Raw genomic sequence first — 22,692 nt, forward strand, 5'->3', positions numbered from 1 at the left:
AAAGATTAACTTCATCAAGAACTTGTGGGTTTGATCATACCCCTATGATCTATGGTTTGATTTCCTGAGGGAAAAATGAATGTCATTGAAATCCTCTAAAACTGTCAAAATAAACACTGGTGACCCTGTATGTTTGTTTTACTATCACTGGTGAAGACTAGTCCTACCCTATCTTCTTTCTGGTGGTCTAGTGTAGTATGCCTCTGTACATAAACACACATACCAGGAATAGCATATTCCATTCAATTCACGGGGATGTAAGGTCCAATTTTATCAGACTTGCTACCCATTCATACTCAATATGAAAAAAATTAATTTCTTCTAATCATATTTCAGACTAAACAGTCATCGGTTATTCATACTTTCTGCATGTAAACTCATTTATAAAGTCAGATTTCAAATCTGCAAACATCTCCGTGCCACCCTATTTTTAACAAAAATGGACTTTTCCTAGAGATTTCCCAAAAGACCAGAGTGCATAGATAGGATAACTTATTGACTCCCTGTTCTTTATGGGTTATTCCACATCATTTGAGCCTTTGTACAAGATAAATTTTTGAAGTATAATCAGATGTCTGGACATTTAATGAGCCATTAGCTGATATACCAGTATCTCCAGTCACATTGAATACTTCAGCTTTCTCTACTCTACTCCTCACTTTGGATCTCAGAGTTACATTTTACTTTAAGGCTCTATGATCTACTTCTGAAATCCAGTAAGTATTTTATAATTGCTTCCTTATTCCAACTTTTTCAAGTCCCTCAATACAAGAGGGACTAATTTACGGGGTGATTTAAAGTTATGTTCAGTGTTATTTGTTTGATTCTTACCATATTAGTATAAAATGTCTCTCAGCCACAGCAACAATTTTCCTATGACAGTACATTGTACCTTAGACTCTGTAATAGAAGCCACACCCCTTCTGAGAACCAAAAATTCATTATTTCTGACATATACGGTAATAGAAGCCACATTCTGTTTATCCTTTCAATAAAGTCAGCCACTTCTAATACAGATTTTACAGTACACGCCATTTTCTTGGTAGTTACTGACTATTTCTGTTTTTCTGTTTTCTCACTGCTGTAAGAATATATATTATCAATATGCTTATATTTTCTGGGATGGAAATTCATTGATTTTCTAGTAAAGCAATAATTTAGTGCCTTTATAGTATTGATTCGGTTGCAAGGAATTGCTTGCCAAAAACAACTTTGTAAGGTATTTGGATATGGACCTACATTTTGAATCACTTTATGATACTTAGAAAGTAAAGATATGAAATAACATTGAATGCAGTACATCTAGGACAATTCTTTACACAACTTTTTCTTCTTAGTCGTTAGCAAGACTGTACATTTTAAACTGTCGTCGTGTCATGATGCCACGTCATGTTCGAAATTGTTTCTGTGCAACCATGACATATGCAATGTGGGTGAAAACATTTTAGCGCTATAAATTTTGCCCACAGGAAAAGTTTACGGTGGTAGCCCATTCATGAAAACTGTCTTTCCGGAAAGCTACTGTGACTCCTTATTTTCGATATTCCCAGTGAGGTATTCACTACTAAAACATTTTTGTCCCGGATGAACAGTGAACAATATTTGTATTACTGGGTGGTACTCTAGAGGCTGCGGCACTCGTAACGCCATTACGAGGGTAATCTCAGTTGAGCTCTAACAAGATATGAACATTACTGTGAAATGTTACATGCTACTTAAACTTTGAGAAGAAATGTACTATAAGCAACGTTAATTTGGTGTGAGTTTCACTCGTCAGCGAAAATCACCAAATTTTGTAGCAGTGAAAGTTTCCTTTGGGTCCTAAAGATACATAGTCAAACTGACTTTTTCAAAATTAAATGTCATTATATTTTCAAATTATGACAATGTACTAGCAGTTCACAGTACAACCCTTGGTATACTCTTTCACAAAGACAAATTTCTAGCAGCAACAATCGCGCAATTTACAGTACCATCGCCCCTTTTAAATAGTCTTTATTCTTTCATGAGTTTTACCTTTTGTATATAGAAATTTCAGCCATGAGTGTTTTGGCTTAATTGTTTCAGTAACTGCTGTACATTATCAATAAAATATTGTGATCATAGCTACTGTACATTTATTATAAATCTCAGATGACCACACCAGTTCACTGGAATATATATACACCAGACTGTATTTGGTTTTTAGAAATGTGTAAAAAACCAACAGTTGCATTTGTTGTTTACTGGATCATTAAAATAATGCTTATTTTTTCCATATTTTCACCTCTATAAATTACGTGAGCATATGCGCTACAAAATAATACTGTATTTGCTGCCCTTGAATCACATCTCCAGTAGAACAAATCATTATTATGAAATACAATCATCATAGAATCACCTCTGTCATTCACATAATAGTATGCGCTAATTACAGAGCAAACACCTGCATCATGGCTCGAAAATGAGCCATGATCAGAAAATCTGCTGTAGAGAAAAAAAGCACAAAGTAAAAGTCAAAATGGCTGGGCTGAACTGCTAACAGTCAAAACCTACATCTTTACTCTCGTTTCTAGTTCTTATTGGCAAATGTTAACTTTGGACTTTGAAATTTGTATTGTTTGTAGTGGGTAATTGAATTGTTTGTATAGATATTTTACGGAGAGAACCTTTACTCCCATCACTCTCAGCAGCCAGTCATAAACGTATGATTAGATATTTTTCTTGTCCTTCAAATTGGGTCTTGCTGTAAATATACATGTACCAATATTGGATGTTGATCATCCCAAAGTGCTGAGGAATCAACATTTTGATTTCCTTGGGGACATTTTGAATAATGTGTTTTCCTTGAAAAGTACGTTTGCCTTCTGTTGCATACCGCTTGCCCTCAGTACAAGGAATTCTAAACAATATGCCCAACTGTGTAACCTTTACCAAACAGTTCACTTGCAACTGTAATTTACTTTCGTATTCGTGTAGTTTTGCACGTATCATTATATTTTCACTTGCCCCATCTGCTGCTACTGTGTCTTCTTGAAAGATAAGGTATTTTGTAGAGAATCTCATGCACGCAACAAATTAAAATGGTCAAGTGGTCATTTGCATATAATTAGCATAACACATATTATTTGCATATCTGTAATTTATGTTAAGTAATTTATGTGGCATAACAATTTGGTGGGTGGGCGGACCAACCCAGTCTCCTGGTGTGACACCAATCATGCTTATCAAAATACTGGTAACACATCTGTTCTCAAATATGTGCAGTTGAGTGGTTTACAAGCCTTAACCTAATTGGTTGCCAAGCACATGTAAGAAGTTCCCTGATTGGCTTACTGGTTAGGTAATAGGATTTACCTGCCAATGAGGGTAAAGCTACTTCAAAAGCTAACCATGTTTGAATAAATCAGGCTCAGGATACTACCTTTTATTTGTGGCGAGTTCACTTTTGATTTTTCTGTTTTTATTCATATGAGAAAAACTTGGTGCATTCATTTATAAGTACTGCTTGATAATTGCTTTGGTAATTTTAGATCAAACTGATAGAATTTCTCATTGCCTATAGATTTTCATCAAAATGTTTGAGAAAATCTGAAAAATCTGATGCAGTTTGTGAAAGGGGATAAAAGATTACTTTTTGTTTAATTGGAGTACAAAAATAGTTTGTTTTGTATTGAATATGACAGACATGATACAAGTTTGATTTATTATAAGGTACTTCCGTAATTATAGTTTTAGTAAACAGATAACTCTTTCCGTTTTGTATATCAAAATACTCCATGTGGTATATGTGTCTCTCATAAATAATGATAATGGTAACAGTTCCTTTAATTATTTCCTTCTCAAATGAAGTTCAAAATTAAATTTTATTTTTTAAAATGTTTTTGTTGTTGTTAACTTGTGAAGTACTGATAGGAAAGTGTGATTTTTGGGAAAACTAACAACTTTTGAAATAGCAGACTTAATTGTAAGTGCATCCGAACCTGATAATTTGTGTTGAGAGGACAGGGTCAGCTATTCTCATATCATCAGTATCATTATTGTAGACATTTAAATTATGTTTGTTTTAAAAACTGCAGGAACCATTTCCTGAACTCATTACAATGACGGATACTCACTTTTCGAGTTTGAAAATAAAGGGAATTTACACTTCGTCTTTCTATGTGACATCATCGTAAGTTGAAGCAAGTTGATTGTTGAGGAAAACCTACATTTGTATAGTCTCCTTGTATCAACTGGTTTATGGACAAGTGGATTGGCATCATAAGAATGTTGATAGCAAGGTGGTTACCATAGTGATTGCCTCTGCATCATCTGACTACATAATGATCCCATCCTTGTTGTGAAGGTGAAACCATATTACCATAGGGGTGGGAAGGTCCACTACAAAGGCTTTAAATCGAGTGAAATTTATTTTCTTATTACCCTCACAATACAACCCCCCTCCCCCTGTTTCAAGGTAGTAAAATGCCAAAGAATTTCAAAGTAAATGGTGTTTACAAGTTAATTCAACTACGGTCAGCTTTGATTTTACCGAAACTGCGGCCCGTTATTTGGGCTAATGTGTGAAAGTTCATTGCTATTGATGAATATTTCATGGGTTGCTGTTGATAACTAGACGTTTGTTTTGTGATATCGTTGTTATGGAGGATCTTTTTATCATACAGACTTCACAGTATCATTTTTGTCAAAAACTTTCCAGTATTTTTACTTCTAATAATTTAAAATTTAATGAAAGTCACTTTAAGAAATTCCCTCGTCTTAAGATGCGAGTGAAAATTTTGTTACGACAACTACAGTATGGCTGTCGCAAAATCAAAGCTGTTTTTACAGTATTGATGGTAATTCAAATAGAAATAGTTGAGTGGGATTTAAATAGTCTGACACAAAGCCTAGCAAGGTTATCTCGATATAAGTGAATGCTGTTATAAAACCTTTCCCAAACCGCTACACTGTTCACACACTCTGTGATTTAACACATCATTAATGTCACTCAGTTCTTTCATTAGAAGTCTTCCGACTGAAAAGCCTTCTTTCATTGCATTCCCTAACACCAATGAAAACAAGTAGATGATTGTGTTTACCAACTGTTGTGGTTTCATATGCGTGTGTGTGTGTTTAGTGAAAGTGTACAATTCATTTTGATTTATTTCTTTGATTTGAAAATAATATCAAGAAATCATTTGCCACTTATTTGTAACAAATTGTCAGAGTACTTGCCCCCTCTGATGTAAACACCATGTGTGATGCTTCACTTCTGGAAAAAATAAAATAAAACAACTTTCATATGTGCGATCCACGAATAAATAAGTTTGCATTTGAGAATCAATTCAAGTGTACATGTATTTGAAGAATATACCATTAAAAGTACATCTTCATTAGAATTGCAATAAATCAAAGGTGCATTTATTTCACTTATTTTGCACATGGTCTACTAATAGAGAAAATATAGTAGTTGAACTTTTGTCAAACAGGAGATGCTTGTAACTATTAAAGTACCTACACTATAGAAAGTCAGTATACATGATCATGATACACTGATGTATTAAAAAACAAAAGTAGAAATAATTGTTCTGTATTACTCAATATAACGTCTACTATACAGACAAAAAGTTTTGTCAAAATGCCTTGGCTGTCAACAATTAAAATCACCATCTTTGCTCTCATCCCTAGAATTTCTTGTTTGTTAAACATGTGCACATGCACTAATATTAGAGCAAATATTAGTATTGTAATGTTCATATTAATGTTTCTCTTATTTTCTACATCTGAAGAAAAAGAGGATTACTGAAAAAACAGTCTGACACATTTCTACGCGAACTTTGCGAACCTTATGTCTGTAGCTTAACTCCAAAAAAGAAAAGCAAGCTTGTACAGGTGTGCAGTGGTTTATATAAGCTCCCAAATTTGCCGACTTGTTTCCTGTTGTTTTTGGCAACAAACATAAGGAGACAGGAAGTTATTCTTCGCTTGGGTTGGATTCTCTGATGGGAAAGAGACTGTTGTAGCTTTTAGTGAAACTCAACTCTTGTTTGGATTGGTTTTGCCTTTTAGAGTAAAAGAAACTAAAATGCCTCAGGCGTTAATCGTATTCACATCTGGAGGGGTTGGGCTGAATTAGATTAATGATTAAATCAAATATAGAAATATCTCTCTACACATTAAACTTATCAAAAATCAGTGAAAATAAATTCCATACAAAACACCCAAAAAGCCTTTTCAGCGAAAATTAATTCCAGCGAAAAAAAAGTATCCCACTGTATATTTTATTATTATGTGATGGGGTTTTATCCTACAGTGAAAATGACAGAAAATCATTTTTCAACAAAAACTTCACATCTGAAAATCGAAAAAACAAACAAAAAACAGAACTATCTTTCTCAAAAATAATAATGTAGCTCCAAATTAAGTGAAAAAAACATTTCATTGTTTCCGTCCATCTCCTCTTCCAGAGTTTCTATGGTGATTACCGGTATTCCTCTTTCATGTCACCTGACACATGAAGGTACATACAGTGTGCAGCAGAAAACCGTGGATGTTATAAATGCTTTATGCTTTATTTATATAACATAAATCCAAAATTGCTTTTGGGTTTCCAGTTGACCAATATAGCAACGGTGTTGTAACATCATAGTGAGCCTAAATTAATAACAATGATTAATAAGTTCAATGTCATCCAATCAGCAAACAATAATTCAAAGTAGGCAGTCACAGAGACTAGGTCATCTGAATATGATTGAAGACGTGCATACAGGGAATGGATGTGGCCAATGTTGAATTCATCAGCCAATCAGAATTACATATTTGCATTTGAATAAAAGCTGAGAGTTGGTGTTTACAAATATTTTAATGTGTTTATAATTTAAGGTTACAGGTTTCTGTCATGCACTGTAATGCACATCATTATATTATGCAATACTGTTAAAGATGGCTGGCTGACTTACACGAGTTCTTGGTTTGAGATTTGTTTCTAATACTGAAGCAAATACCAATTGTCATTACATAATTGATTGTTTGAAAGAATAATCTCAACTTGTCAATGAAAAAAATTAAATAGCTTTTCAATTGATATAAATTATTGCAAATAACAGGTGGAATTCAGTGTAATGGTGTCATATGTGGCTCTCCTCATGGGGACTTCATTGTTGTATTTGGTAGTAAATTTGAGAGCTGATGAATTTTGTTCACTTTCTAGCCCCCCTTCTCATTGAGATGGTCTATCCCTAATTAATGCAGACAGTTGAGAGTTTTATTCTCAAAGGTCTCTTTGTTGCAAACACAGTCTCTGCTATGTCTCCAGTCATTATTTCTAATTACTTTAATTAACCAGGCAGTTAAACTCAATTATTTCATTATGAATACATGCACATGTTGCCATAGTAACAATGCATTTCATTGTTGTCTGATAACCGCAGCTGATTACGATCACATCACATGCTTACGTTAAGTGGTCAGTGATGAATATCATCAAGACATTGTGGTTCTTCTTTAATTGAGGGGAACACATTTTCAAGTGGTATTTTTTTTTCTGAGATACTTGATCCTTGGATGGAACTTGTTCAATGTTGGTGGTATAAGTTATTCAGTAGTTGTGTGATAATGGATCATTTTAGTCTGGTAATGTATCTAAGGGGCTGACCATTATAAACTAGTGGAAATACTGTTCATTATATTTTCTTCTACTTAGTTTTTGAGTTTTTTTTTTCCATGATGATGTTTCCATTACATATTTTAGCGTTTCACTAGGCAAATCATATGTTTGGGGGTTTGTTTGTACTTATTTTTGTGGAATTTTGTTTTTCAAATTCCCCTCCCATGTATAAATGGTCCAACAATAAAGTGGATTTTTTGGTCAAGAATTTTTGCCATGCATTGTAATGTAGAATTAGCAGACTCTTATAATATTTGAAAAAAAAAAGAGTGAAAACAAAAAAACTTCAACTTCTGGAATCTCAAACCCCAGGATAATCGCAAATTATGGTCACCTTTTGCAAAATAAACCTGCAAAACTTTTTCCATATTTTTTTTAAAAATATTTTGATCAGAACCTAGCTGGTCTAAAAGAAATTGTAGATAAATACATAATACCGTAAAATTACTCAAAAATGTTGGCGGGAAAGACTATGCTGTTAATTATTGGCTTCTGAATACAATTTAGAACAAGATAAGTAAAATAAATCAGCAAGAGAATAATTACATTTGAGAGCAAGAGTAACAAGTACTTAGAGGGAAATGCCAAATTGTCATACTCCAGTCGAGGGAGTAAATGTAATCAGGGAAAAACATCAAGAGTTCTTGCAACAAAGCTGCCTTTCATCGGACTGCTAATACATGATGTAGTTTATATTAACCTTTTCAGCCTCTTGCTCACTGAAATCTAGCTGTAATTATACATTTCCCATTTCCGTTCAAAGGTTTTGGGAAATGCGCTTCCCCAGGTTGGTTGCCCTAACGCATGCACGGAACCCAAACATATGGTTGTCAGCATTGATATGTTGTGTATTTTTTTTTTATCTGGTATCATATCAGTAACTGTTGCTAGGTTCATGAATGGGATTGAGAAATAATAGTGAGTACTGCCTTAGCCTTTTCACCACCAGACTTTCTCGCCCACATTTTTCTGCACTTTTTTCAATATTTTTAGAAATGAACCCCAATTTTGGAGCCAACAGACAAAATTTGATTCAATTTTCAGTTCTTACTCAAAAAATTTGCCTATTTTTGTCGCAGTCTTCTGAAGCAAAGTGCAGACTATAAACATGAATATTTTGTGATGAAAAGATGGAACTGGTGGTGAAAAGGTTAGAGAAAAGTACAAGGATAACTGTGATATTTATGTATTCATTACATTGTTATACATAGAAATAATTAATTGTTAATGAACTGAATAACAAACAAGTTTTATTTTAAAACTTTGTTTCTGATAATTATGTGATGGCAAGTGACATTGTAGTTATTTCTGAGATCTTCATCTATAGACACAAACAAGCAATTATACATTGTACATTTCATTGTCAGTAATTATACATTGTACATTTCATTGTCAGTAATTATACATTGTACATTTCATTGTCAGTAATTATACATTGTACATTTCATTGTCAGTAATTATACCAGAGGTGTAGCTGTAATTGAACAATTTTTCTTAATAATATTTGGATTTTCGGTACAAGACCACATAAGGCAGGTAGGTGCAAACCACTGCAAAAACAAAGATGCAGGTTACAGATAATAAGACAAATTAGGCTCATTGTGCATGGTCTGTTTGCTACGCTTGCTTGAACAGTGTGGTCACTCAACTTTTACATCAAGTTTATTGCTTGATGCTGAAAAGTGTTAAATAAATAATAAACGTAACCACACCTACAATTTGTAAGCCAGACAGGAAATATGGTTTGTAGTAAAGGCATAACCTGATAATCTGCCTATGTCAATATAGCAAGTCTGACTGCGTTTGAACTCTACAGTTGAAATCTACAGTGATTGTAACTCATAATGCCTATGTTTTTAGTCCCCATTCTGGATGATGTCTGAATCAGGGATTATTAACTTGGGTTCCATTTGTTTGTCTGTCTGTCTGTCCAGACATGCTTTGATTCACTCAGATATCACATTCAAACTTAACAAACTTACTTAGACATGTTGATTTTCATTATACCGTTTACCGTACCACAAAATTGCTAAATTCTGAAACTTAAACATGTTTGGAGATGAACAGGTCGATTTCATTCAAACTTTGTATCATGATCATGCATATTGGGTTATAGGTGCACATGCATATTGGGTTACAGGTGCACGTCATGTATTTTTCAAGATTCGAACGACAGCCATTTTGTTTTTTATATATGTTCTTGTCAATTTCTCATTCTTGTATATTTCCTGATTCAGTTGCAAGTTGGCACATAAATATACTCATAGGTAATACCAGTTGGTGTGTTATTTTGTATGATTTGAACAAATTTGTTGAATTGAGGACCATTTTGTCTAAACTTCCATCGTAGTCGTTAAATGTGGCAATCATTTGGGTTTTTTATGGATTCCATACTAGTTTCATCACATTTTGTCAGTCAATGCACTTCATTTCATACTTCATTAAAATTGGCATACAGATAATGCATGGAGCCCATTGGTCGGCATGCGTATCTACATGAGATTTGAACTCAATGCTCAATTGACTGCCTGTACCTGTAAAAACAACATGGAGACTGTGCATTGTCAACGCTTGGCCATATAGCTGTTGTCCAGCATTTCATCATGTTCCTTATTGGTGACTTGCAATGAATATAGCGTGTGTAAAAACAGTGTTTGTTTACACAAAAATTGAACATACTCATGTGTAACAACATGCATATGAGTAAGTAACTAAGCAAAACCAGTTTATTCACATAATGGTGTTTTCAATGGGCAATCAGGAACATTAAAAATAGAATTATAAATAAATAAGTACATTGTAAAAAAAATGATAATATATACCTGGTAATAAGTAAAACAACACCCATGGAGTAGATATTACTGGAAGTAAACATTAAGTTAATATCAAATTTACATATGCTAAACACGCATATAGGCCTGTGTGAAAAATGTTAAATTTTAAAATGATTCAACAATATGTAACTGGCATGAGATGTTTACTCCATAGTCACATAGTTAACCACAGCCTTCCCACAAACACAGTCTTTCTGGATAAACTAGACTGAAAAGTACCACAGTCAATAAAGACATGTTCAATGCACATACTGGAGGGTTTTCAAGTGAAAATAACTGCCAATAACAGGGTTTACTGTCAAATTAAATCAATTTTTGGTTTAAGTGAGCTTTTATTGGACTTTTTAATAATTAAAGCATATACAGTGCGTCTTCTCAACTGTGATATGTTTAGCAAATATAGCAAAGGGTGTAAAGAAATATTTATCTCCATGGAAACAGTCATAGTTTAAGTTAATAGTAGCTTTACAGGTGAGTGAAGTCGACAGTATTGGACAAGGGGTTAATGTTTTGGAATTTGTGTTCAGTTGAATAACAAATACTATAAAAATTCCGACATTGTTTCGAAACAATGACTGAAACAAAGCTGGATTCAAATGACGAGAAAGTCTCGGTTTGTTGAGCATAAAGCATTCACCTTTCGTGTTAATGCGTGCGTAATAAACAAACAAACAAACAAACACACCTGCCAAAAGAATGAATACTGTATATAAGGTTTAATTATTAGTTTTTATCTTCGCTTATTTCGCTGATTTTTGGTCATGTGACCTCATGTATACTAAAACATGATTCTAAGTAAACTCTTGCTACAAATATCATTCATTGCTTCCAACTAAAAGTTACTATCGCTAATTTCAGCGAGTTTTATTTTTGTTTTATTTGTGAGTTGTTAATTCTGAAGACAGCGGAGCTTAATTCTGTCCCCCATCTTCTACCCATGTCTGAACCTGAATTAATGATAAATTAAATTTGAATTATAATGTAAAATGGTTTATGTGTCTGTATTATGATTGGCATTATTCTAAAAAAGTGTAGTAGAAGTGGGTCATTCCATTTGATTTGAAGGGGAGTTAAAGTGCCTGTGAAATGGCTGCTATTTTCACGCATAAAATTATCCATTGATCCATAAATATTATTAATTTTTATGTTTCTAAGCATGAATTATTTTTTTAAGTGAAAAAATGTGTTTTAAACTCAATCTACGGCAACTTTATTTTTGTGTATTTTAAAACGAGGCTCCTCATTAGCTTCTTATTTGCATACAGAAATTCCCCTTGTGACGTCAGAAGGGGAAGTCGCATGGCAGCTTGCATTGCCGATACGTGTAAATAAGGCAAATTTCTTGTGCAGTTTTCTCGTCTTTGACTAAATTATCACTTATGTACTTGTTCGTCGAGAAGGAATGGACCATAATGAACACATAGAATCAATTTTTGTTACATGGGGTTGAGTTAGATGCGAAATATGTCCGTTCTGGTGTAGCTGGTCACCGTGATCGTCACCGGCGCACGTTTGTACACTGTCGCTGGACAAAATAGGTTACTAGGCACGTCACTACACTGTTTTATTTCATCGATCGTCTGAGTAAAACTTTCAAAATTAAAATAAAAGAGAACATATTTCGACATTCTAAACATTAGACTATAGTGATCACCATAAAATAATTAAAAAAATGACAAATCACAGTTACTAAATAAATGACAGCCGCGTGGAAATAAATTGAAATTTTGTTGAAATAGGTGAACGCGTCGGGTCACGACGAGGGCAAGTGCGTTAAAAGCCTGGATTCTTATTTCATAAATTATTACGCAGATCAAGCTGCAAGCATGGAGGTAAAAAAAGAACAGAGGTGTGAATTCGACATTCAACACCAATCACCAAACGATTCAGAAACTTTTAGCCTTCGAAAATGAAAACAATTAGCAGTGTGTAAGGGCTGTGTAATTTCCTGTTTGTCCGACGCTTCGTTTTCGTGTCACTGTCAAAATTATTGCTACTCTTTACTTAACAGGGACTAAATGGTCTCTATAAAACGATAATCAAGATCGCAAAAACAGTCAACTCATTTGAAACACTTGCCGTCTCTCTCTCTCTTCTGAAATTCGCCTTGGTGATTATGGTCCGGAATCTATTTCTTTCAAAAGTGTTGCGCCAGGTTTATGTTGTCGGCGTTTCTCTTTAAACCTAGTTGCTTTTTTCATGGACAAGGACAGTTTTTCCAAAAAAAAAGAAGCTGAGGTTAAGTGGCTTTCGTCCACTGATGCATGGAAGGTCCATGACTGATGTCACACTTTCGGATCGATTAGAAACGTGTGAATACTTACACTATGACTATACATTTCACTGCAACTGCCCATAACACAACATCTAAAACTCTCTCAAAAAAAAACGCCGTCCGAAAAATGTATATCGTTTAAAAGTATACTGAATGACCAGTGTTATTACGGCTCGGGTATGACTTCCTCTCACATTTTGGCATTTGGTGGCGCACTTTCGACGAGAGTCGGAAATCCGGAAACAGTCGACCGTTTCAGGATAGATGGGCGTGGCTACAACACGAGAAACATCTCAAATTTACTTGGATACGAGTAATCATTTTCAGCAAAAAAATCAATAACTGCCCGTTTCAGTGGGACACAGATCTAAAATGGGAAACGTGAAGGTGGGCATTGCACAGGCACTTTAAGGGTAATCATGCAGGGACTACCGGGGTATGTGATAGTGTTTTTGATACATAGATAAACATAGTGTTGTGATATGAAAAATAAAATTTCTGAAAAAGCTGTGCTACGTATGACATTAATTACTTATTCATACCATTAAAATCCCATCTGTGTAAACAGTTAGTGAGTCACCCCCGCAAAATCTATTTTCAATACCTATTGACACACACCGTATTATTTAGAGCAACCCCCTCAGTTTGAAATGGACTCAACCAATACATGTCCAAGCACACACTCACTCAGTTAATTCATGAAATACGGTGGTCAATAAATATCTATTACCGTGAAAACACATTTCTCGCATATTGACATTTCTATTTACATTTTATTTTTTTTGGTATTTTGTTTCCCATAATTCATCCATATGCATGTTTCATCTTGTTATTTATTCATCCCACTGTATACCACCTATAAGCATGTGTTATGAAAGTGCCATAGTTTCATCATCTGTGCCCACTCCTCGGCTGATGCAATCTTTCATAGTAAAAAGCAGGTCTGTTTCTCATATTTTGGTATTTTCAACCTGAGGTCTCTCTGGCTGGTTGGTATGACTTTTATATTCTCAATATTTTCAAATAGGAGAATTTGATGCATATTTTGGTGTGTGTGTGATCTAAAAGTTGGACCGTGGGAATATCAACTATTTGTTGAAATTGAAGCTAAGAATGTGTTATGATCATTTTTTGGCATATCTTAACTCATGTTTTTTACACAGAAATTATACTGTTAAAGTGTACCTTTTAGTCGTAGTTCATCGTGTTAGAAGGCGTGGTCCGTGTGCAGCTTATGTTCATATTTTGCGTAAAAATACAATATATTTTACATGTGTTGTGTTGCATGGGACCCATATCGGACACGAAGCATCAAAAGTACTTACACTAAAATATTTATTAGATGATTTCATATTTTATGTTTTGTAGATAGATAGCAATGCTATATGGGTTGGTATTGCTTTTGAGTATGCTGTTTGATCGTATTAAGGTGTCAATCTGAGAAAACATTGCATCCCTGAACAAATATAAAAATTACAAAATACATTTGTTGTTGAAATTAATAATTTTAAGTAATGTCATAAACAACAAAGAAAAAATATGAGAAAAATATTTAATTTTTTGTCCAGCTGAAAAAATATTGAGTCCTACTAATAGGAAAATCCTTTTAATGTTTTATTTTTATTTTTTCTTATTATTACTTTTTTCTTGCTTTCATATTGCATGTTTGTATGTGATTAGCTATAATCGGCTTTCTATAATAAATTCACTAACTACTATATATGAATACTAATTAGTATTCTGTCTATTATTCCCACACTTTTCATGAGACTAACCTGGAGGTAAATGTGCAAAAAAAAAAAAAATGATGGGTGGGTACAATAAATAGACAAATTTACATCAATTTAACATCATAAAAAAAAGTAGTTTTGCCGCTGTGAACATTTTACTGAAACTTCAAGACAAGGAATTGTCATCATTTTTCTCACAGTCAATTTCTCATAAAATTGTGGAAATTTTATGTATTGACAGTTTATCACAGTATGTACATGATATAAATAATCCCCACAGTGAAAACTTACAGGGTCATTTATAATTATTTTCATAATTTGTTTTCATATGTTTGACATTTGTTAAAAAAAATTATAAAAAAAAGCCCCCAAAATGTTGATGGTGTACGAAAGGTTAATAAAATGGAACTTCAAATATGCCTAATCAATTTACTTAATTGACTGATTAATTGATAAATTAATAAACATTGGTGTCTCATGATTCCCTGCTGCAATCCCAGGGATTGACAGCTTTCCCTTTAAAATAAAATTGGTTGTCAGAGTAATTAATAAATACTGATTTAGGAAACCCTAAATAAACATGTCTAATTATTTGCATTTACTTCATTACAGGTGATTGATGCTGTGAAATCGTTGAGAGAACAAGCAGGTAAGAGAACATATCTGAATGTGTGAAACCCTATCTGAGGAATATATGGGATCCCATCCAAATATTTGGGAACCCATCAGAATATGTGGAAACCCATCAGAATATGTGGGAACCCATCAGAGTATATGAGAATCCATCAGAGTATGTGGAAACCCATCAGAATATGTGGGAACCCATCAAAGTATGTGGAAACCCATCAGAGTATGTGGGAACACATCAGAATATATGGGAATCCATCAGAGTGTGTGGAAACCCATCAGAGTATGTGGAAACCCATCAGAGTATATGAGAATCCATAAGAGTATGTGGGAACCCATCAGAATATATGGGAATCCATCAGAGTATGTGGAAACCCATCAGAGTATATGAGAATCCATCAGAGTATATGAGAATCCATCAGAGTATTTGGAAATCTATCTGAGGAAACTCGTTAGAATATGTGGGAATCCATCAGAGTATGTGGAAACCCATCAGAGTATGTGGAAACCCATCAGAGTATATGAGAACCCATCCAAATATTTGTGAACCCATCAGAGTATATGAGAATCCACCAGAGTATGTGGAAACCCATCAGAGTATATGAAAATCCATCAGAGTATGTGGGAACCCATCAGAGAGTATATGGGAATCCATCAGAGTATGTGGTAACCCATCAGATTATATGGGAATCCATCAGAGTATGTGGAAACCCATCAGAGTATGTGGAAACCCATCAGAGTATATGAGAATCCATCAGAGTATGTGGGAACACATCAGAATATATGGGAATCCATCAGAGTATGTGGAAACCCATCAGAGTATGTGGAAACCCATCAGAGTATATGAGAATCCATCAGAGTATTTGGAAATCTATCTGAGGAAACTCGTTAGAATATGTGGGAACCCATCAGAATATATGGGAATCCATCAGAGTATGTGGAAACCCATCAGAATATATGAGAATCCATCAGAGTATGTGGAAACCCATCAGAGTATATGAGAATCCATCAGAGTATGTGGGAACCCATCAGAATATATGGGAATCCATCAGAGTATGTGGGAACCCATCAGAGTATATGAGAATCCATCAGAGTGTATGAGAATCCATCAGAGTATGTGGGAACCCATCAAAATATTTGTGAACCCATCAGAGTATATGAGAATCCATCAGAGTATTTGGAAATCTATCTGAGGAAACTCGTTAGAATATGTGGGAACCCATCAGAGTATGTGGAAATCCATCTGAAGAAACTCATTAGAATATGTGGGAACCCATCCAAATATTTGGGAACCCATCAGAGTATGTGGGAATCCATCAGAGTATGTGGAAACCCATCAGAATATATGGGAACCCATCAGAGTATTTGGAAATCTATCTGAGGAAACTCGTTAGAACATGTGGGAACCCATCAGAGTATGTGGAAATCCATCTGAGGAAACTCATTAGAATATGTGGGAACCCATCAGAGTATGTGGAAATCCATCTGAGGAAACTCATTAGAATATGTGGGAACCCATCAGAATATATGTGAACTCATCAGAGTGTGTAAAAACCTATCTGAAGAAACTCGTTAGAAATGTGGAAACCCATCCAAATATTTGGGAACCCATCAGAGTATGTGGGAACCTATCTGAGTGTGAAGAAACCCATCATGTCTGTCTGTGAGGTACTTAACTCATCAGTGTGTGGGAGCCCATCTGAATGTGTGATAACCCGTCTGAATATTGTGATATATCATCAGAATGTATGGGAATCCATGTGAGTGAACCCATCTGAATGTGTTTGAACCCATCAGATTATTGTGATATACCATCAGAATGTATGGGAATCCATGTGAGTGAGCCCATCTGAATGTGTTGGATCCCATCAGAATATTGTGATATACCATCAGAATGTATGGGAATCCATGTGAGTGAGCTCATCTGAATGTGTTGGAACCCATCAGAATATTGAGATATACCATCACAAAGTGTCAGATAACATCCAGATGTGTGGAATACTATCAGAAAGTGCGAACACCATCAGATTATGTTGGGTAATTGTTATCAGAAAGTGTTGGGTACTACATTTTTTTGTATCAGAAAGTGGGAATAGGATACAGAAAGTTTGGGATACAGTTTGAAAGTGTTGGAGCTTGTCATAGAATGTAGGAACCCGTCAGGAATTGTGGATACTGTCAAGGCTAGGTTACCTTCAGAAAGAATACCATCAGTATAGTATATCATTAGAAAGTGTTGAATACAAATATTTGAAATGGTTCACCCAAACTTCACATTCAGTGATTGTTTAAGTCCCAGAGTAATGCCATGGTTGTACGCACATGGATGCACAATGTATACATACCAGGTATATGAGTTTGTTTCTGATGATACTGATGGAAATGAAGAAGCAGATGCAACATCAAAGGATCCTTACTGTTCCCTATGTACATGGCTTGTTTCCATGTGAATGGTTCACTGCATTTTAAAGTAGAAAATCGTTTCTATGGATCAATGCTTTTTCAAGCTGGTAGTCAACAATCATTGTCTTGTGTTATAACAGTTAATTTCCATACTGTGCTTCTTCTCTGCTGGCTTCAAGTTACACCCCCCCCCTATTGGTAACACCCCTCTGCCCACAAATGATGAGATCACCTAGTCTGATATCAGGACACAAATGAATAGATAAACATGTACAATGTTTTGTTGTTTTGTCATAATATAAATTTGTGAATGTCTTATCTATATTTTAAATGGCGCTGCACATGTGCGACATTTGTAATTGATAAACATTGATTTTGCCACAATTCAATGTGCTCTTCTAATGGAAATCACAAGTATGAGGTTTGACTTGGGGGCGACTTGCACTACTGTAGAATATTTTATTTTAGCTGGAATTAATTTTCGCTGAGAAGACTTTTTGGGTGTTTTGTATGGATTTATTTCCACTGATTTTTGACAGCGAAAATTAATTCAGCGAAAATAGCGAACATTAATTCCAAGCGAAAATAAAGTATTTTACAGTATTTACCACTGATGACTCCTTTAATACCTTCCAAACACCTTAAAAATACCTAATTAAAGCTTGGTAACAACTCAGTTTGTACACGTTGATCTGCCCAACAATCAAAGTCGGCATTTTTGTTTATATGAGACCCATATATCTCAAGACTACCGTCCTTTAATTTTACATATTTTAATTTCTCCTAAACACACACAAACAGTTGTACATATACAGAGTGCAGTGGTCATTCACCTGAAAGTGCAAGTTGTCATCAGAAAGTCTCACTAAATAGTACAAGAGCTGTCTAACCACTGTACATTGTGTGTGTATTATTGACCCAGTAGGCTTTACTGCATTACTAGTATTATCTTTTCAATTACATTGATTTTCATTCATCGTGTCATGGTAAACAGTTTCTGTTTTTCAAAATTAATGTGGATGCCTGTTTTTATTTTAGTTTTAAAATTGTTGTAAAACAGATGCTTTTGTTTTTATTTTTTCCCAAATCCTCATTTTTTAACTGTCCTTCACAATCAGCAGGGAGATGAATAATATTTTCTGGGACTCAAAGCTTGTATACTGGTAATTTATTTGAATACTGTTTTGAAGAGACTTGAAGGAAGTAGTTCCTGCTTTTTTAATAGGGATGTCTCCAGACTCCTGTTTGCTGCTTTGTATCTTTTAGAAGTATTGTACATACTAGAACGTCACATTTACCAGAGAAGTGCTCATCATAGTGTATAAAGATCATGGGAAGAAATGAATATCTTGATTTCCACCACACAGGATGAAATTTGCTTGAATATAATTTATTTTTAATCAAAGATGTGTTATTTTGTATATTCCTACATTTATTTTTCCCAACTGTCCGATGTATCCAACTTGGTTGCAGAATGGTTCAACAGTGGTCATAAAAAAAACTTTGCTACCTGTTTAGCTAGTAGCAAATATGGTCACATCCGGTGTTTTGAGGCACTCATACATAAATGACCATCAAGAACATTAATTTCTAAAGAAGAACCTGTCTGATTAATATGGTTCATAATTTATTAACTGTAAATAACTATGATAGTTTTCTTCAAAGCTAATTGGAGGTAGTTAACAACTATAGACATATTTTCTTGACTTTTATCATTTGGCTTTATTTTATGCTGTTGCTCACAGAATCCAAATAAAAAAGTATGGTCACCACACTACTTTTCACAAAAAATGTGTCATACACCTGTGAAATTGGCTTCTTTGGTAAAAAGGTCTCAAATATCTCAAAAAGGTCTCAAAAAGTGTTATGCTCTTATTGGATTGGTTGATTACTGTGAACAACTTTAAATACATGAACAGTAAATACTTTTTTTTCTTAATGACTGACATTTTTCAACAATAACTATCCAATATCTAAAGTTTTTATCAACTAATGTGGGTACTTATTGCCTGATAAAGATTACTTCACCCCGTATCCCGTGTTCTGGTTGTCTTCACATTCTTATCTGTTCTAAATTGAATGTCTCAACAATTTCCTCATTTTAATTTCAATCAACGGATTTCAATCAGTTACCTTAGAGTATTACCAGTTGGCATCCTGCTGTCATGCCCGCATGATCACACACTATGTTCATTTCACTGGTGTTGACTGTATTCTTTTGGGCAGTACCGTATTTACTCTATTAGAAGTGCATTTCCAGCAGTAGTGTAGATTTTGTGTAATGTATAACAGATCATTAAAATATGACTTATTCTGATTATTTGGAGTGTATTGCACTCCCACAAAAATGGCTCGGACTGTGTACAGTGTTGTTGGGCTTAATTGAACATAATATCTGTCATCTTTTTCATACTTTCGGATTTATGAATTAATTCTCTAGCATACTGAAAATGAAAAATATTGGGGTATTCAAAAAATTATTCAAGTCCGAAATTTTTCAGAAAATGATTACAATTTGCATTTGTTCACTGATTCCCACATCGCCATATTCTGAAGACTATGTGAAAACATAATTTCTGTTTCTTTTTTTGGTCATTTCAATCCTAATTATTTGTTATAAATATTTCAAAATATGATATCTTGGGAAATGGTTTTCTTGTTGTATAGTCTGTAAAGTTTAGGTTGTGATGTAGAAAAATCACAGCATAGCGACAAGTTTTCGCGTGGAGGGGATGGTCATGGAGGTAGGGCAGAAAAAAAAATGATGAGAACACAACATATGGAATTACTTGTTATTAAGGAAAAGTCAATCAAGATGTTCATTGCATCACAGTCTGCGATTGTCTAGATCTAGATCTCAAATTAAACCTGCTTTATTTTTAATGTGGTAATCTACATTCATAGTAGATTTCCTTATGTGCACAACTTCCTGTTTGGAAGACAATGTATTTTGAATATAACTTGGGGGGTGGGGGTGGCAAATGCTTTTGTCTTTCTAAGCTGGGCAGGGGAGTATCCCATAAGTCATCTGTGTGCACTACTTCCTGTTGTGACATCAAGTAACAGTTTATCTCTTTAATTATGTAAATGAGATACAATATTGGAGTACTAGTACTATACTGCACATGAGGTTTATTGATATACTCGCACAGTGACACTACAGACTGAATACAAGACCCAACTACTGTCAATCTGATTAAAATCCGATGTAGGTATGAGGCTCCAATTTTTTTTTTTATTAATATTTTTTTTTATAGCCTTTATATTATATTTATTTGTATTTTAGTTAAAAAAGGAATTTTGTAAACTGGAAGTCATGATTTCATGGATTGTGTATTTTTAAATATGTGTATCTCGGCATGGTCCAATCATGGTCCAATGAATGTTGAAATGTTTAGATAGACGATTATTATTTTTGATGGAATACCTACTGGGTTTAAAATATTGCAATATATAATGTTTTTATTACTGACCCGGATGATAAAATTCAGTTCCCCCTGGAGATATTTCTCAGTAAATGTAAAATCACGACACGTCCATTTTTGGTTTCGTAGTCGTGCAACACTTATATCCGCCCGTTCTGGTTATCCAATCTGGATCGACAGCTGTTCATCGTTTTTCTTTCACGAGGCCGCCACCCCCTCTTCTTCAGAAGGAATGGTTACGTGTTCGTGCACGCGCATTTTCCGGCAATGATCGTCGTGCACGACATGACAAAACCCACCAATCTTCTAATACCCCGTCTTCTGCAGCATTGTAATGCTGTTTCTCGGAATTTACTTGCTGTAAAGCAACCACGAAAAACACCTTGAAGTAAACATTAAAAAACAACAGTAGCGTACCAAACTTTAAACAGTATATGTACGTGCAGTCTGGCCTGTTCTTTCCGTTCTTTATGGGTCGTTTTTAATAGTGTGAGGTTTGAGAAAACCACATTAAACACAGGCTCCGTATGAAATGTTACCACCACGGCGCGTCACAGTGGTAATATAACGTCCCTTTGACATACATACAGCGTCCGGTTGTGGTTAATCGTCCGCCTGGGGAGTCAGGGTCACTCTGATCCCTCCATTGAGGCAACCCATACTTTTCTCAATGCGAACAATTTTGCCTCCGCAAATATGATGCGCTAATGTGTTATGTTCTATGAATGTCGGGGAGAATATATTCCACTCGACTATTTTAACAAAATTCAAAAAGTAACGTACCCATCATTATCATTGGCTCGACCCTCAAAGTAAACACTGGCACGTGTTTGACTTCTAACGGACCCACACACCCCCTAAAGAAAATCGACGCCCCCAATTCCCTGGCAACTTTGTCTTGTCCAATCATAGCCCGTGTTGTATGCTTTGATGTTCCGCTCAAGTAGTTCCAAGTTCACAAAATACTATCACCGTAAAAGATAGTGTGCTGTGGTGAGCCAACGCGAATACGTTCAGTGGAATAATTCGGTCATTTTTGTGACACGAATAGTAATGATAATTTCATTGATATCATGAAGAGCTTTCTTGTCTTTATTTACAAGAAGGTTTCGCTTGGGAGAAATTAGAAGATTTTTTTTCAAGAGTTTGACTGTTTTGTATCCTGGACAGTACTCCTCAATCATATACAGCGCACTGGTTCCCGGTGTACCATGGCCAACCTAGTGCATTCTTTGAGTATGCGGGACCGTTCCATGCGACCACGAGCTTGGGATCGATTTACTTATAAAAGTAGAAGTAGAAAGCTTGCAGGTAATTTTCCTTTGCTTTATATCTTTTAATTTTGGCGCTTTGGTCTTTAGTGTGGATGTGTTAGCGTATACAATACATGATGCAAGCATGCTGAGGGCGTGGGTCGATGCGTGAATGCGTTTGGAAGCACATGACATGAAACTGTAAACTCACTTCACAGCAGTAGGTTGATGAAACTCCGATAGTTTTAGCAGTTATTATACCAGCATTAACATGCGTTTGAAAAGTCCGATCTGCTCTAATTATTATTCACTGAATAATGTTTTGGTCACGGAGGGTTGGCGCTCGCCCCGTGTAGGAATGCAAACAGCGATACGGGAATGTTTAATTTTTAATTCATCAGTTTCACGTGTCTTGGATTCAATGAAAACTTGAGTGTCGATCATTTTGTTTAGCGTTATTCATGTATTAACTTCTCTTTCGTTGAGCATTACAACAAACCATGGCGTTCATAACG

General features: G+C 34.9%; 1 protein-coding gene across 2 annotated transcripts in view; it reads left to right on the forward strand.

Annotated features, from left to right (window-relative positions):
• The window catches only part of LOC100378712 (rho GTPase-activating protein 7-like), a 166,227-nt gene that overhangs the window by 79,966 nt on the left and 63,569 nt on the right, over window positions 1-22,692 (forward strand). Inside the window, exon 6 of one of the 2 annotated variants that reach the window (XM_085497716.1) lies at window positions 15,082-15,118. In XM_085497716.1, the coding sequence (XP_085353842.1) occupies window positions 15,082-15,118 (37 nt within the window). Of the gene's footprint in view, window positions 1-15,081; window positions 15,119-21,981; window positions 22,236-22,692 lie in introns of those variants that run through there. The other variant, XM_085497717.1, reaches the window with a different exon arrangement.

The sequence above is a fragment of the Saccoglossus kowalevskii genome, chromosome 4, assembly GCF_978046115.1.
Source record: "Saccoglossus kowalevskii chromosome 4, keSacKowa6.1, whole genome shotgun sequence".
Lineage (NCBI taxonomy): Eukaryota > Metazoa > Hemichordata > Enteropneusta > Harrimaniidae > Saccoglossus > Saccoglossus kowalevskii.